Source organism: Rhinatrema bivittatum, chromosome 1 (assembly GCF_901001135.1).
Source record: "Rhinatrema bivittatum chromosome 1, aRhiBiv1.1, whole genome shotgun sequence".
NCBI lineage: Eukaryota > Metazoa > Chordata > Amphibia > Gymnophiona > Rhinatrematidae > Rhinatrema > Rhinatrema bivittatum.
This window is the reverse complement of record NC_042615.1, coordinates 522,756,532-522,770,989: the sequence shown is the minus strand read 5'-3', so window position 1 is coordinate 522,770,989 and position 14,458 is coordinate 522,756,532. Positions and strand designations below refer to the sequence as shown.

Below are 14,458 nucleotides of genomic sequence, written 5' to 3'. Positions count from 1 at the left end.
AGGAATGCGACGAGTGAGGTTATCAAATTTGCGGATGATACAAAATTATTCAGAGTAGTTAAATCACAAGCGGATTGTGATACATTACAGGAGGAATATGCAAGACTGGAAGGTCTGCCAAATGGCAGATGAAATTTAATGTGGACACGTGCATTGTGTTGCATATAGGGAAAAATAACCCTTGCTGTAGTTACACGATGTTAGGTTCCATATTAGGAGCTACCACCCAGGAAAAAGATCTAAGCGTCTTAGTGGATAATACTTTAAAATTGTCAGCTCAGTGTGCTGCAGCAGTCAAAAAAGCAAACAGAATGTTAGGAATTATTAGGAAGGGAATCATTAATAAAACGGGAAATGTCATAATGCCTCTGTATTGCTCCATGGTGAGACCACACCTTGAATACTGTGTACAGTTCTGGTCGCCGCATCTCAAAAAAGGTATAGTTACGATGGAGAAGGTACAGAGAAGGGCAACCAAAATGATAAAGGGGATGGAACAGTTCCCCTATGAGGAAAGACTGAAGAGGTTAGGTCTGTTCAGCTTGGAGAAGAGACGGCTGAGGGGGGATATAATAGAGGTCTTTAAGATCATGAGAGGTCTTGAACGAGTAGATGTGAATCGGTTATTTACACTTTCAAATAATAGAAGTACTAGGGGGCACTCCATGAAGTTAGCAAGAAGCACATTTAAGACTAATCAGAGAAAATTCTTTTTCACTCAACGCACAATAAAGCTCTGGAATTTGTTGCCAGAGGATGTGATTAGTGCAGTTAGTGTAGCTGGGTTCAAAAAAAGAACATAAGAATATAAGAAATTGCCATGCTGGGTCAGACCAAGGGTCCATCAAGCCCAGCATCCTGTTTCCAACAGAGGCCAAACCAGGCCACAAGAACCTGGCAAGTACCCAAACACCAAGAAGATCCCATGCTACTGATGCAATTAATAGCAGTGGCTATTCCCTAAGGGCCAGATTTTCAAAGGGCTACGTGCGTACCCCCCGAAAACCTGGCTCAAACTCCCCCTTCACGCACCAAGCCTATGTTGAGTAGGCTCGGCGGCGCGCGCAAGCCCCGGGATGCGTGTAAGTCCCGGAGCTTTCCTGGGGGGGCGTTCCGGGGAGGCGTCGGGGGGGCGTGTCGAGGCCGGCGCGTCGGGGGGGCTTGTCGTGGCCAGCACGTCATCGGGGGCGTTCCGGGGACGTGGCCGTGGCCTCCGGACCAGCCCCCGGACCGGACCATGGCGCGCTGGCGGCTGGCCCGGCGCACGCAAGTTACGCCTGCCTCAAGCAGGGGTAACTTTCGCGACAAAGGCAGGGGGGGTGTAGATAGGGCCGGGGGGTGGGTTAGGTAGGGGAAGGGAGGGGAAGGTGGGGGGAGGCAGGAGGGAACGGAGGCAGGTTGTGCGGCTCGTCGCGCTCAGGCTGCCGATTTTGGGCAGCCTTGTGTGCGCTGACCACAGATTTTAATGGATATGCACGGCTATGCGCGTATCTATTGAAATCCTGTGTACTCTTGTTCGCGCGTGCGCAACTTTATAAAATCTACCCCTAAGTAAACTTGATTAATAGCAGTTAATGGATTTCTCCTCCAAGAACTTATCCAAGTCTTTTTTGAACCCTGCTACACTAATTGCACTAACCACATCCTCTGGCAACAAATTCCAGAGCTTAATTGTGCGTTGAGTGAAAAATAATTTTCTCCGATTAGTCTTAAATGTGCTACTTGCTAAATCATGGAATGCCCCCTAGTCCTTCTATTATTTGAAAGTGTAAATAACCGATTCACATCTACTCGATCAAGACCTCTCTTGATCTTAAAGATCTCTATCATATTCCTCCTCAGCCGTCTCTTCTCCAAGCTGAACAGCCCTAACCTCTTCAGTTTTTCCTCATAAAGGAGCTGTTCCATCCCCTTTATCATTTTCGTTGCCCTTCTCTGTACCTTCTCCATCGCAACTATATCTTTTTTGAGATGCAGTGACCAGAACTGTACACAGTATTCAAGGTGCGGTCTCACTATGGAGCAATACAGAGGCATTAAGACATTTTCCGTTTTATTAACGATTCCTTTCCTAATAATTCCTAACATTCTGTTTGCTTTTTTGACTGCTGCAGCACACTGAGCCAACAATTTTAAAGTATTATCCACTATGACGCCTAGATATTTTTCCTGGGTGGTAGTTCCTAATATGGAACCTAACATCGTGTAACTACAGCAAGGGTTATTTTTCCCTATATGCAACACCTTGCACTTGTCCACATTAAATTTCACCTGCCATTTGGATGCCCAATTTTCCAGTCTTGTAAGGTCCTCCTGTAATGTATCACAATCCACTTGTGATTTAACTACTCTGAATAATTTTGTATCATCAGCAAATTTGATAACCTCACTCGTCATATTCCTTTCCAGATCATTTATATATATATTGAAAAGCACCAGTCCAAGTGCAGATCCCTGAGGCACTCCACTGTTTACCCGTTTCCACTGAGAAAATTGACCATTTAATCCTACTCTCTGTTTCCTGTCTTTTAACCAGTTTGTAATCCACGCAAGGACATCACCTCCTATCCCATGACTTTTTAGTTTTCTTAGAAGCCTCTCATGAGGGACTTTGTCAAATGCCTTCTGAAAATCCAAATACACTACATCTCCCGGTTCACCTTTATCCACATGAAGCAGATTTGTTAGGCAAGACTTCCCTTGGGTAAATCCATGTTGACTGTGTTCCATTAAACCATGTCTTTCTATATGCTCTACAATTTTGATCTTGATCTTGAGGAGATCTTGAGGAGAAGTCCATTAACTTCTATTAATCAAGTTTACTTAGGGAATAGCCACTGCTATTAATTGCATCAGTAGCATGGGATCTTCTTAGTGTTTGGGTAATTGCCAGGTTCTTGTGGCCTGGTTTGGCCTCTGTTGGAAACAGGATGCTGGGCTTGATGAACCCATGGTCTGACCCAGCATGACAATTTCTTATGTTCTTAATCTGTGGTTTTCAAAACCCCTGTGCTGGGAGCTTCTTTAGCAGCCTACATGCAGGCAGACACCCATGTGATTGGCTTGAGAGTGTTGCGATTCCGGGGCGGCCCCGGAATCGCCACTCACCCCGCCGCGGGTCCTCGGTCACCTCTCCTCCCTCGGGACCCCGGGCGCAGCTCCCTCCTTGTGCTCCGACCCCGCGCGGGCCTGCAGGGCCTTCAGGCGCCATGCGCCAGCTCTCTCTTCGCCGCCGGCGTCCTCCCGTGGCTAGCCCCGCCCCCTAGGCACGCGCGTGCGGCTGAGCCCTGTTCTTAAAGGGCCCAGCGCGGGAAAGCACGGCTCCTCCTTTCCTGACGTCAGACGCTGCAGGGCTATTTAAGCCCTGCAGTTACTAGCCTTCCTTGCCTTGCAACGAGGTTCCCAGGTTTCCTGTCTCCAGTTGCTGCATCCTGTGTTCTCCTGGTCTTCCTGATTCCTGATCCCGGATTGGCTGACGGTATTTCCTGGCTCCTGACTCTGGACTGGCTTACGACGATTCCCTGGCTTCCGACCCCGGTTTGGCTCACGGTGATCCCCTGGCTTCTGACTTTGGACTGGCAAGCGACGACTCTCAGGCATTCGACTCTGGACTGGCAAGCGGCGACCCTCTGGCACTTGACTCCGGACTGGTGAGCAACGACCCTCTGGCACTCGACTTTGGATCCCGTCTGACTCCGCCCCCGTGGGCGCTCCTAAGTCCCAGCGGCCGGGTCCCTACGGGCTCCTCCTGGGGGGACTCCGGCTTCCAGGGTGAATCTCCTAAGTCCCAGCAGCCGGACTCCTACGAGCTCCTCTCGGGGGAGGTTCGGCTTCCAGGGCGAAGACTTCCTCACCACTGTGTCAGCTCCATCCGTTCCCTTCTTCCTTGCCTAGCCCTTGGTCGCAAAGGGCGTCCCAGGGTCTTCTTCGGTCCAGCCACATCTCCGTCCTTGCCGCCTCCCGGTCGGGGCCTCTGCTGCTACCTTGCAGCATTTCACCTTTCGGTTCCGATCGGCTCAAGGGTCCACGAATCAAACAGAGAGAGGTTTTTAATACTCCATGATTAAAGCTGATCTCTGTGGAATAAATTACCATCCTGACACTTTTTACTTCTCCCCTTGGCAGGATTAAGGAAGAGACAATGGAAGCATTTAGGGAAGAGAGGATGGCTCCAGATTTGGCAGACAGGGCAAGCATAATAAAAATCTGAGTCAGGAATGGCTTTCAGTGCTGCAGTTAGAGCTGACTTTGCCTTTAGAAAAATAGAGTTCACATCAGCATGGCAATTTCTGATTGTACTTTTCAAGGAGGGTATGGTTGTTTTCTAAGAGGAAGTTGGTTTAGGGGCCACATAGAGAAAACAGGTCTCTGCAGAGAAGTTGTTTTCCATCTGACCCTGGCAACATTCCCAGAAGCTAGTTTCTGGGTTTGGAAGTTTACAGAATCTACACACTGGTTCCAAAGGTAGCCTCATGTGCTGGCAGGTTTCACATTTCCAATCAAACAAAACAATTGCCTGACTTGAGCCCTACATAATTGTTCTGGATTCTGCAGCTAACTTCTCTCTAGTAGATTCAGCTTTTAAAGTCATTTGGTTCAATTTGGCTATAGCAGGGAAACAGTCATGAGTAGAAAATTTTGTACAAGGCTTGCCAGGCTGGCTAGATGTACTGAACCCTGTTGGTGATAGTTGGCCTTTTCATTCTGTCGTGGGATGCTAGGCTAGAGTCAGGATACACTTCCAACAAAAGTGGTTCAGCACTATAAGGCTGAATGAGTACTGGTCTTTTGCCTAGCCAACCCCCTCCCCTTGGGTTCTGGGGGATAGTAGGGCTTTTCTCTTGGAAAAATCATGACTGGTCTTGACTGAAAGCTGGACTAGTGCTGGGGCTTGGCAGGAACTTGATTCGGACAAGACTGGAGGCTGAGCTGATACTGAAGGCATGGCAGGAGCTGGAGACAGGCAAGGTTAGATACAGGCTCAGGCTGGGGCTTGGGTACAGAGTACAGTCTGGGGCTTGGATACGGAATAGAAGCTGAATCAGGGACAAGGGCAAGGACTGGGAAACAGACAAGGAACTGGAGAGTGGTGCAAGACAGAACAAGGTCTGAACAGGACTGGACTAGAAAAGGACAGGAAACAATGAAAGGGAAGACCAACAGAGCACCTAGAAGGAGAACCTAGCAGGCCTGGAGGCCATAGGATAATGCAGAGAGACCCAGGGAACCAGAGAGCAAGGCAAGAAGGCCTGGGAGGCCACAGAGTGAGGTAAGGAGGCTTGGGAGGCCACAGGGTTATACTGAAGGCCAAGGCAGATAGCCTGGGTAGACTGCAGGGAAAGACTGAAGCTTGGGTAGACTTCAGGGCAAGACAAGAGGCCTGATTAGGCTGCAAGGTAAGACAAGAAAGAAAAAACAAGGTGGTCAGGTCAGGGAGCCAAAATGACTTGATGAAGAGGCATGGACTGGACAGGGTGGCTTAAGTAGTGCAGGAATTGTTGAGTCAGGTGGTTAGTGAGGAGATGGCTCTGTTGGAAGCAGAGCTCACTGGAGGCTTTTGCTGAGGAAGAGGCATCCTAGCGGGTATAACCAGGGCATGGTGTAGCTGCACAGCAAGCAAAACCATGACAGGGATGCTGTGGAACCAGGAGTTTTGGGCTTGAGCTGTAGAATCATATATCCATTACCCAGTTGGCCCAGTTAATGAAGATTTGAGTCCAATCTTTGCCAGGTTGAAACATTTAATATGGACTCATTCTTGAAATACCAGTGCCAATCAGCCAATGGAATATTTTGATTCATTAAAGCACACAATAGGTATTCAGTAGGTCATTGTCCCAAGCCAACTAATAAGGTTAGGTGTTACTAAAGCAGAAATATGCAAGAGAGTGTGCATGAATATTCTACCACCTTGATGTCTGTATTTGCATTTTTCAGTGAAGAAGACTCTTGAATTTGTTTAAGTCACCCACTGAAACATTATGGGTACAAATGTTCTCAAAAGATGCTATTGGTTTGTTTCTCTATAAGTGTGGACATATCGTCTTACTAGTTTTCCAACTCCTTCTATAAAACATTGTTACCGACTATGTTGTGCGACCGTTCACACTACATGAACATCCTGTGTGTGCTCACAATTTTAGTATCAGGGAAAAACAATATCATATTTTGTACTATATCTAAAAAATACTTAGGCTTGCTGTATGTAAACATTACAGCACTTGCTGCTAAATATATTTTTGTACTTTTTTTTTTTTCTGAGCGCCTACCAATGACTCATTTTTGTTATTTCTCATTATTCAGGTTCTGATCACATCAGAGAGAAGGATGGCCTCTGGGCTGTGCTGGTTTGGCTTTCAATCATGGCAGCACGGAAGCAGGGCGTAGAGGAGATTGTCAGGGATCACTGGACAAAATTTGGGCGCCATTACTACTGTAGGTGAGGTCAAGTATTGTATTTTTCAGCCATGCCTATAATAAACTCCACTGAGGCTGACATGAAGAGGGACAGTAAATTTTGACTTTCTCAGAAAATAAAACCCAGGGTGTGTAATAAATGCTTTCAGCTTCCTTCATACAAAATGCTGTTGACGAAGTAACTACAGAAGAAAGCTCAAACTGGGGAGGAGTAATCATCTTTTGAATAGCAGCAGGGATGTTTTAACTCAAGAATCATATTCATGGTTTGGTTCTAAAGCTTTAGACATACAAAAACCAGAACAAGTAGAGATATGATATTGTGTCTGACCACTGTCCTAGGGCACTCAATCGCCAGTCTCGTAGGATCGATATATAGAGGATTATTCATCTTCTGTGCTCCTCGGCTTGTGCAAGATGGAAAAGGGAAGTGGTCCCCATTGAAAACCCAACATCCCATATACTGATGGGCATACCCTGAAATATGGCAGCTAAATTTGTGCTAGATAGGGGCTTATGCATTTCCTATCATGCTGTATATATAGGGTTCTCCCAGAAAAGAGGATGGAGAGAGAAAGCAGGTGAACAGAAGAGTGCAATTAAAGTTAAGAGAAGGAAAAAAGGCCCTCCCAGGAGAGGGAACTATAAGAAGCAGAGGGAAGAAGAAATAAGGTGTGCCAGAAACCCAAAATAATTCTGTTGGAGTGGAATAAGCCCCGAAACAGCAACCAGAACTGGCACAGCCAGATTGTCTGCCTGAAAGGGCCACAAAAGTGGCAAGAGAGCCACCTCAGGTTTCAGTCACAATATGTTATCTATGATGAGACTATAAACTGAAATTGTGTCGCTCCATTTTTTTTTGCACTGCCTGTTGCTGAGTCAGCTCTCAAAATGAGGGAGGTTTGTAATCACTGTGTAAGCTTCAGAATATTGTGGAAAGTGGTAAAACCTCTTTGCTGGTTTATGGGATTAAATTTTCAAAAGGTTTCCGCACATATACACATGTAAGTAATGTGTATATGCTATTTTGGAACATTCTCACAGATGTGTGTACTTGCAGTGTTGCATGTAAATATTAACAGGGAAAAAAGGCAGTCTGGGGCATTGTTCAGAAAAACATACATAAGGTGCTATTTTGTGCAATATTAACACATACATTGCTGAACATGTCCATATGATTTTACACTTGCTAGTTAAGTCATAGAAATGAAATTGTACTTCTCTTTTGTCTACACGTCTGGGTGTGAGGTCTGGATTAAATAGTGGGAGGTCAGGGGGGATCTGGATGAAGTGTACAGGTATCAGTGAACTGTTTTTCACCTTGGCATTTTACTATGAGTTCGCTATTCAAAGTTTTTGCTGGGTAATTTTTCGAGTTACCCAGAGAAAGCCTGAGATTTTAATAATTCCACCCGCTGTCTGTCTAAATTTTATCAAAGTATCTCATTGCCCACACAAACTTTAGCTGGATAAAGAGGTGATGATGGAGGTATTCGATGTCATAGTTAAATTGTAGCTTGCGAGGGCTGATATTCAGTGTTACCCAACTAAATTTAGCCAGGTATATTTGGTCAAAAAAAATACTTGTTCTAAAATTATCTAGATAACATTTATCCACATATATGCTGCAGAACTCTTATCTAGCTGTATTCTGCTGACTATCCAGGTGAAGTTGTCCAGGTAACTTTTCTTTCATTCTCCTGCTCAATATTGACCTTTTTTTTAAAATTTTATTATGTATGTCCATGATATTTAACTTGTGCTGTATGGAGTGAATTTTCAAAAGCATATATGTGCGTGAAACGTGTTTTTTCAAACATATGTAGGCCTTTTGAAAATGTTGGGGTTGTACACATGAAAGTACGCACAGAACCCGTTTCACATATACTTTTTTGTATATTTGAAAGAGGCATTCCTGGAGGTGGAGTTAGGCCAGGGAAACCATTTACATGCACACTTTCTAATAATGAAAGTTTGCACATAAATGGATGCATTAATATTTACTCCTGCTCCCATGCAGGCGTAAATGTTCACGTGTATGCCACGCTTGTGTGTGTACTCACTGATTTTTATAGCAGACATATGTGCTTTGGTCTATTTTGAAAATTATGGCTGAAGTATATGCGGCCTTCAACCCTAAGTGCTATGTTATAAAATTGGGCCCACATAAACTTGATTGCAAAATAAGCACATAAGTTAACATTTTTTAAAGCAAATTTATGCACATGAAGTCACTTTGAAAATTATCCCATCAAAAACTACCACACGTAATTACACCTCCTATTATATACACAGAAATTTGGGGGAAAATTTATACACGCATACTTTTGAAAATGGGGAAGTATGTGGGTAAGTGCAAAGCTCTCACCTACCCTGTCCCCAGGAACCACCTCCCCTCAGTTCAGATAAATTTATGTGCATGCAGGACATACACATTGTAAGTTTACCTGCATATCATGCAGGCAATTTTATAACAGGCTAATTCAGAGGGTAAAGCACAGTTTTTACCCATGGAAATACCTTGAAAATTGCTCTCATAAAGTCCATTGTTTATGTAAATTGTGATGGTGAAAGTTGGACAATGACTCCATTCTATTTTGTGCTGCCACCAGTTGCATATTGTTGTGCTGTAAACATAATTTGATACCCTACTGTGATATTACTGTCTGGGCTTCTAAATTAACCACAAAGTCATGTGTAATGTCATAACTATAACATTCTCCTGGGCTTTAACATTTGTCACGCTAAAATACCCATTCACTTTACTCTGTTCAAATTATTTATTGACTTTATTTAAATCATTTTAAACCTTGAATTCAGATGCCACTGCTTTCAAATTTGATTTGGATTTGATTTTCTCCGCAGGAAGTGATACTCTTCATTGGACAAGTGCCAAAATTTGCCAACAGTGATGATGTATATAGGTTTTGAGATCCTACAGGCCCTTTAAGACCAGGAGTGTAGCTATGAAGAGGCCCCCAGGAGCCTGTTCCATCTCACATTTGGCTCAGACCCTCTCCCCGGCGGCAGAATCGTGTCACATCTGATCAGCCCTTAAAAGGGCAGCGGTTAGAGGGCACTGGAATCATTGCCAGGCCATGATCCCCTGCATCTTTAAAAAGGCTAATTTGAACAGGGAAACAACACTGCCTTTGGGCTAGTCCCATAAAGATTTGAGGCTGTAAGATTTTCTGTTTACTTTTGGCAGATAATTATCCCCCTCCTCTCAGCACCTTAAAGTTGAAGAATGCCAGGCTGGTTTGAAGCCTGTTTACCTGAGAGATTAACACTTGTACAAGGAAGCTGCCATAACCCCAGGAGGAATAGCGAGAGAGACAGCCATGGCCAGGGGAGAGAGTGAAAAGACAGATGACAGAGCCCTGCCAGAAATTAAAGGGTTTTGTAGCCATTGTCATGAGGATCCACATAGGGTGGAGGGGCTAGCACAATGTCCCGTCCCCCCCATGGTTACCTTGGGTCCCCCCAAAAATTCAGTCCTAGCTATGCCCCTGCTTGATACTTCTGATAAAATTATAAGTACTTCAGCAGTAATAATTAATAATTATCCATATTATTTTTTGAAATTATTCATTTGCCAAAAAATCTGCTTCATCACAGTGTTTTTGTTTTCTAAACATCATTTACCGAGGAGGAATGCGCGTGCTTGTCACAGGAGTTTTTGTGTGAGATTTTTATGTTGCTGGAAGGGTAATGTTTTGCTGGTTTGGTTCTTGTAGTCATGCTTATCCTTTTGTTTTTCAATTCTCATGCACAAGATTTGATTACGAAGGCTTGGAGCCCCGAGCTGCCTTCTTCATCATGAGGGATCTTGAGGCTGTGATCACGGAGAAGCCTTTCAAGGGCCAGCAGTTTGCTGTGGGGAACAGCGTCTATAGTGTGGAGAAAGCTGATAGCTTTGAGTATGTGGACCCTGTTGATGGCACTGTGACCAAAAAGCAGGTAAGACCCTATTTGCGGCACCTGGTAGATCCAAATGGAAAGGGGGCGGGGAAAAAAATCAACAGACCATTCCAAACATGTCTGCAGTGATCAGGCCCTCCTGGTTTATTTTCTTCTGTATACCCAAAAGATTTTGGTTACTGTTTCCATATTATAAAATATGTTAGGAATTTTCATTTGAAAATGAGTTTGCAGGCCTGTAGGTTTAAACTATCCGTAGATCTGCAAGCTCCAAGGAGAAAATAAAAATTACCCCCAAAGAAACTATTAAAGACCCACTGCAGTTCTTTGGGGACTGACCCAGTGGGATGAAGTAATAGTCATGTTTAATTGCTTTGGCATTGTTTTAAAACAGTGTCAATGTTGCGATACCACTTGCAGGAGGGCCTCATGAGCAGCCTTACTCATCCAGACACTGCCGTTGCCATCTCTGCTGTCCTGCGCGACCTTGAGCACTGCCGGCCCCTGATGCCGTCTCGGTCTTTCGGCGCGACCATGGAGCGCCTCCAACTTCTGGTGCTGCCACTTCCCACAGTGGAGGGACTCCTCCAATCAACTTGCGGCTGAATGCCACTGCTGCTCCTATCCTCCCTAGACGCGTGTAAGAAAAACCTTGTGGCCCCCTCCTGATGATGTCACTGCTTTGGGCCTTTAAAAGGCCACTTCTCCCATTTTTCCAGGCCTTCGCAAGGGTTTCCTGTGGCCTTCAGGTCCTTCAATGTCTCCTGTCTCATGTGATCATCAATGGTCTTCCTGTCCCAGGTCCTTGTCTGGTTCCTGCATTCTGTGTCCTGAGTCTGCTCTAGAGTCTTGTTCAAATCTTTGGAGTCTCTTCCTTAGTTCCTGAGTCTGAGTTCTGAGTTCCTGAATCCTAGATCCAAGTTCCAGGTTCCTGAGTTCTGTCCCTGGTCTCTGGAGTTCTTGTTCCAGCCATCTGCCTGTTCCAAGTCTTCAGAGCCCTCATCTTGTTTCAAGACTTCAGAGCCTTCAGCCTTGTCTTGTCATCAGTGAAGCGAGTCCTCATCCTTTGTCGGTCCTATGCTCAAGCTGATCCTAAGTGATTAGTCCAAAAGGGCTTACGGAGTGCCTGTGTTTATTTATCTTGTTTCTTGAGCAGTATGCCTAGAAATATGGACACTGTTCACATTCAGGCTGGCCCTGTGACTGTGACCAGGTTTCTGTTGTCTTATGTGCTAGGGTCAATAAGATTTCATGGCTGGAGTCAAGAATTTCATAGACCCTTCTTTGCTAAGGTCTCCCTGAAATTATTTTCCTTTTTAACTTAAAATTTGCAGGTGTTCCCTTTTTTATTTGGTTGTAGCTTTCCTGGAAACCCAGAATTCCCATCTCCTGTTAGAGATGCCTTTGTGGTTGGGTTGTTTCATGAAAATTGCATGTTCATGGAGTTAAAATGTGCACACCCTTCAGGTGATCTAGCCTCAAGTGACTTCCTTTCCAGCTCTTCATAGGAGACAATGAATAAAAAGGAAAATAAAGGTAACATTTATTTAAAAATATATGCAAGGGTGTCACCCAAATACTGGTAGATAAGGTCAGAGATAGTAGGTGTGTAGTGGTGTGTCTGACACTTGCCAATGGGAGGTGTCCATTTGCCTCAGAATTGCTTCCTTTCTGTCTGCTAGCCTTCATTTTTCATTTAGTAGAATTTCATTTAGTAGAATTTATTAATTGCTTCCCACAAAAAGACCAAAGTGATGTACAATAAAACACATAAAATTCAAGATATATACAAAACAAAATAAAAAACATGCATATAAAACATAAATAAAACAATCACAATATTTTAACATTAAATCAACATAAAACCAACATATAGGTCACTGATGGGTAAAATTGATAAAATCAATACAATCTGGAAATCTGCTACAAAAAAAGCTTTAAGACCACTTGTGAAAGTCTTACTATTAGGATTTAATCTTAAATCAGCTGGTAAGGAGTTCCATAGGGAGGGTGCAGCTACAGAAAAGGCTGATTCTCTAGTAGAAGTTAAATGAGCTAATTGTACTGAAGTATATCAAGGAGTCCACATCGAGAAGAACATAGTTGGTGACATAGTTTATAAACTTTTAACAGAGCATTTGCCCAAGGACATCTATTAGGATTTAGTAGCTTGGTGGTGGTTCCAAAAACGGGGTTCCCAGCTGTTAGGATCAGGAAACATTGTCTTGAAATTCCGATATATTCCGAAAAACCAGAGAAGAGGTCTCAAGGCAGAGGGGAGTTAGCCCACAATCCTCATCTGTTTGAGAGGGATTTCTTCATTGTTTGGAGAAAGAGGATTTTACTTAGTGGGGCGTCCAAGGACTCAGTCCCACAGAGCTGATGCTTAAAGAAATCATCAGCATAGCAGTTTCTGAAGTGTATCAAGTGGAGTTTCCAGTCTGCACAGTAGGAGACTGTATCCAGTTTGCGAGTACTGGGAAATTACCCGGGGAGAGTACCTTGTCAAGACTGCATACTGCCAGGGACTGACTCTTTCTTCCTGTTCAGGAAAGAACCTCCGAGTATGGATGGCACTCTGGCCTCAGCACTCCCAAATGTACCTCCGAGCTAGTGAGATATGGTAAAGTTATGACAGAAAATATTGTTGCATACCTAAGGATGTCATGATATACTGTACAACATCTGTACAGAAATGTCACTGGTGTGAGGATGTCACTATATGCAAAGATTATTTACTGTCGTAGGGAATCACAAGTTACTGCATTACCGTTCCAGTTCAATCATCTCCCTGCTAGATGAAAGCTCGCAGTTTAATTTTCGTTAGATAGATACCTTTATTAGGATAACAAGTATTCAAGGAGGCAAATTTGCAACAATGCTACACTCACTTCCTCAGGCACTGGCAGGCTACTCGGTTCTTCTAATATCTTAATTTTGTCACCTTAGTAAATGGTTTTCGTGTTTTAGGCAGTACCGTTTTTAGTTAAACAGCCCAACAAATCTTTATAGTGGTCCTGTCTGAAGTATTCTCAGCTGTGGTCTAGTGCAGCAAGAATTTCAGCCCTCTAGAAATATACCAGCTGTCATTTCCTCCCTCTGGCGGGTGTAACATATGTGAGTTCTTTTGTCTGTATGTTTCTGTGCGGTCAGTAGTCAGGCAGCTGTCACCAAATGTAGAAGCCAAGAGGCGGAAAATAGCAAAGAGAGAAAACATAGGAACAGCTTTTGTTTCTAATCAAATCTGAAATAAGAGCTTTTTATTGATATTTTGTGATCAAAAACATTTGTAGCCAGCAGAGTGGATATGCATGTGGAAGAGGAATGTAGTTAGCATATGGAAGCTCAAGGCTTTCAAGGATCTTGATTTGATTTGATTTAGCAACAGCAAGAATGCCTATGACTTGTTTTCTAATGAAATAGCGCTGCATGTGAATGTCTTGTTTCTTCCATATAAAATTATTTGCATTATATTGCCTGAGGAAGGAGTCCTGAAAGTATGCATCTTAAAATATTTCTTAGTTCATTTCTACTCAATTATTTGTTCTTTGGTTAACTAAACTAAGTATGGTAATTTTTCCTTTTTGTATCCTACCATCACCCTATCCTGATAAGAATGAGATGCTTTCAGGATAAACTGAGAAACCTTTTGTCCTTGGTGTGACCCTTGTTCTGGGGTTGGAGTTGACTGTTGGTCAAAATACAAGCAATGATATCTCTACTGTTTAACACATGAGCCATGTCACCTGAGCCTGACTTCTGACCCCCACACTCATCCTTCTGAATGCCCTGACTGTTTCTAGTTGTGGAGCACACAGCCATGCAGAGTACAACCTTGGGTCATCATGCTGTATTTGTAAAGAAAGCTTAGAGTTATGGATTGCCTATGTGAGCTGTGCTTCTTTGGTTCACAGTCTGTTTCCCCCTAAAACCAGGGCCTCAATTCTTGTAGAAATGGATGGACACCAGTAATTTCATAGGGATGCCATATCCATAAGAACATAAGAAGTGCCATAAGGGGTCAGACCAAAGGTCCATTAATCCCGGCATCCTGGCTCAGACAGTGGCCAGTCCAGGTCACAATTATCCAACAGGATCCCAAAGAAAAGATCCAGTCTTG

The 14,458-nt window shown here is 43.9% G+C and overlaps 1 protein-coding gene across 1 annotated transcript in view; it reads left to right on the top strand.

Moving 5' to 3' along the window:
• Positions 1–14,458, top strand: part of PGM5 (phosphoglucomutase 5) — a 284,610-nt gene that overhangs the window by 201,295 nt on the left and 68,857 nt on the right. Inside the window, exons 8-9 of the mRNA XM_029613010.1 lie at positions 6,304–6,439; positions 10,194–10,377. Of these exons, the coding sequence (XP_029468870.1) occupies positions 6,304–6,439; positions 10,194–10,377 (320 nt within the window). The remainder of the gene's footprint in view (positions 1–6,303; positions 6,440–10,193; positions 10,378–14,458) is intronic.